We start from the raw sequence: 3,379 nt of genomic DNA, 5'->3' as shown, positions 1-3,379 counted from the left end.
ATGAATCTGCAATCAAAGGTATTGTATCTATAATATAGCTTGTGCTTGATAAATTTTGAAATTTCATTCAGTACGATCTCATACTAAATAATGCCTGATGATTAAATAAAACGTATATGTTCTATTTTTAATTATTAGTTGGACGAAGCAGTTTCAGCGGTTCAAACTCTGGTAGAAGCCCAAATAAAATCAAGTGGAGAATCTGCGGAAGCTGACCGTCTGACGACATTTAAGCAGCAGGCGGCGGCTGTCGCCAGAGCCAAAAGTAATGCTGCAGACAAATTGCAGGATTTGAGTGGTCAATTGAGATCACTCGAGGCGATATTGGCGGACAGACAGCGAGAGGTCTAATATTATTTTCTATTTAGAATATTATTGCTTTGGTTCTTATTTTTCGATTATGATTATTTCGAATATAATTATTACAGCTTCAAAATTTGTTAGGAGAAAATATGCTGAGAGGCGAAGATCTTAAAGAATATGTTAATAAGTTGAAGGCTAAAAGCTCAATCTTCAGGAAGAAGCACGCAGAATTGTCAGTCGCAAAAGTAAATAACAATAGCTCTTGTGAGCTTTTTCATCAAAATAATAAATTACTCAAATGTATTTACATTCTAGGCCGAATGTGGGGTGTTGACAAGAACCATAGAAATATTAGAATCACAGGATCCTACATTGAAAGATGCCATTTCAGAATATACTTCCTTGCCTAAATCTACCGACGATTCAGCAGGAATTATTATAGAAGATGAGGCCGAATACACAGAAAGGGACATCGCAAAACTATCGAAGGAATTGGGGGCGGCGAGAGCGAGGCTGATGCCGCTGACGCAACAGCTCCGACCTCACAAACAAAACTTAAGCGATATCACCGAAGAGTACGAGTCCAAGAAAAAGGTTTTACATTCATGATAACATATTTATACAAAAATTACACCCCTGGTTATTAATGAAATTAAAAGTAGATTTTTGACAGATATTTGTTTATTTCAATTCTAAAACCTATATCGAAATCTAGTCTAAATCGTATTACAATTACTATTTACTCTTATTGTACTACGAACATAATATACACATATACACACTATACACGCCGTACTTACTATTCATGTAAATACATGAATACAATAGTATATAATTGTATGTAAACAATAAATAATAGTACAGTTGAAGCAGTTAGTAATATTTAAGTTTATTAATAACTAAAGATGTACTATTTTTTTATTTATTGTTTACAATAACATATTATTGTATTCATGTATTTGCGTGTATAGTGTACATTATGTTTGTAGTACAAGTACGAGTATAGTAATAGTAATACGATCTAGACTAGATTTTTTTGATATTGGCATCAAAACTGCAATAAAAAAATATCTATCAAAAATCTACCTTTATTTTTATTTTCTAGTATTAATTTTCTAGTAATCATATTTTGAATTTGAGAACATTTTTGTCACCATAAACGCAAGTGTCAAATTCGACCAGTTGTATGAAATTAAAGATCTGCCAAACGGTAGTTTCTCAAGCTTATATATTATACGATGTTTTACGAAAAATCATAAAATTACTGACTATGAGCATAAAAATGATTCTCTAAATGACTGAGGAAATAAAGTAGAAACCGTGTACAACTTTTAATTATCTAAAACATTAGCAAGCATCAGTATCGAATATATATCGATATTACTAAATGTTTATAACATGTGTATCAGCATAGATCTGACATCTGACATGGACTTGACTATCGCATTTGATAAAAATCTATTTGTACGTATAATAATGTATGTATGTATGTATAATAATTACTCTCACCTTTGCTTCAATCTGAATCCAGCCATTGTGTAATTAGCAGCATATCCTTGCATTAGCATGAACTAATTATTAAAATAACAACCAATTTAACGATTTTTATACAAACACCTCATACAAAGGACGCAACCCAACCTGTCACTTGCGAATTCATTTCGAACTGAATGTGAATAATAATAATACATCGAGATCGAGATCGAGCCGAACCGAATTGAACTTGTTGCGCACCATAGTCCATCATAGCAGGACTGCTTCGACGATTCGGAGTGGTTCGAAGCGACAACTTGCAAAACATAATTATATTGATGACACTAATGTTAATAGAAAAATAATAATATTGGAAATTGCATCATTAATTGGAAATATATATGTATGTATTAACAAAGTCTAGTAATCGGGCATAACAATATATATATATATATATATATATATATATATATATATATATATATATATATTAAATATTAAATATGAACAATACAACACTCAGAACAATACATAATGCATATATCATACCTGTTTACAATGTTTCTTTATCAGCTGTACAATTCTACTTCCGCAACTCTGATGGCCGAGTCCAGCGAGCTAGAAAACCAAGTGAAAATTTTGCGCGAACAACTGGAAGCCGATGAAAATAATTGGCAAATGTTACAATTGAAAATTGACAAGACAACTGAGCTTTTGGAGAGGGTTCGAGCGGAACTTCGCGGCGAATATTTGGATGGAAGAGGTCGTTTAATAGACACGTTACAGGATGATATCGAACAAAAGGAAAATGAGAGTCGGATTCTTCGAAGGGTAATAAAAATAATATTTATAAACGATGCACTTTTTGTTTACCATATTCCCATGTATATCATTCGGTGTACAGGATCTTGATCGATTGGAGAAGAAGCTGGAATATGCGTTAGAGCAACGCTCTCAATGGACTAGATTATCAAATATTCTAGAAATAAAAACAAGGTGCCACGAAGACTTGGACTTGAACGGATTTGAAGGGTCGCTGAAAATAACACACAACGCCGAAACACTTACCCTTAATAACTAATATTACTCATAATACATACTTCTATTAATTTTATTTGTATATTAAATTTAACGCTTGAAGATTTAACGGCATTTATTAAATAAACACAATTGACATTTTATAATTATTTTATAAAACATAAAAAGTTCAATATATATATATATATCAACAAATAATAATAATAGGGTTATTTATAATAATTTTGAAACTATTCATATAAAATTACCTACAAATTTATATTAACTATTCAAATCTTAAGTTCATTTTGACTATAATTGATTGGTGAGACCGCCATGCGGCCGACCAATTTAACGTTATTACGAACTTAACACGATTTGCTCTGAACTCAGGTGCCATTGACACAAACAATGTCAATTAGAAAAAATACAAAATTGTACAAAACTCTATTAAAAAAATATTTGATTAAAATGCACACACATACTCTTATTTAGTAGACTTCTTAAGTTATTTATATTTTTTATTCCATTTTTTGTGTATATTTTTTTTATTATTTACTACAAAAAATTCAATTCACTATAGTGT

General features: G+C 31.0%; 1 protein-coding gene across 1 annotated transcript; it reads left to right on the top strand.

Moving 5' to 3' along the window:
• Positions 1-2,857, top strand: LOC113370774 (intraflagellar transport protein 81 homolog). The gene is made up of 6 exons (XM_026611464.1): positions 1-18; positions 139-345; positions 429-548; positions 619-897; positions 2,350-2,607; positions 2,681-2,857. The coding sequence occupies exons 1-6, from the start codon at positions 1-3 to the stop codon at positions 2,855-2,857; spliced, it is 1,059 nt and encodes a 352-aa protein (XP_026467249.1).
• The last annotated feature ends 522 nt before the right edge of the window (positions 2,858-3,379 follow it).

Source organism: Ctenocephalides felis, unplaced genomic scaffold (assembly GCF_003426905.1).
Source record: "Ctenocephalides felis isolate EL2017-DRISC unplaced genomic scaffold, ASM342690v1 CF-g0.4_SCAFFOLD_01492, whole genome shotgun sequence".
Classification (NCBI taxonomy): domain Eukaryota; kingdom Metazoa; phylum Arthropoda; class Insecta; order Siphonaptera; family Pulicidae; genus Ctenocephalides; species Ctenocephalides felis.
This window is presented reverse-complemented; position numbering and strand designations above follow the sequence as displayed.

Excerpts from the sequence above, each read along its gene's own strand:
- LOC113370774 (XM_026611464.1), top strand. Across the intron at positions 898-2,349 it reads AGTACGAGTCCAAGAAAAAG|CTGTACAATTCTACTTCCGC; the intron begins GTTTTACATTCA and ends TTTCTTTATCAG. Across the intron at positions 2,608-2,680 it reads AGAGTCGGATTCTTCGAAGG|GATCTTGATCGATTGGAGAA; the intron begins GTAATAAAAATA and ends TTCGGTGTACAG.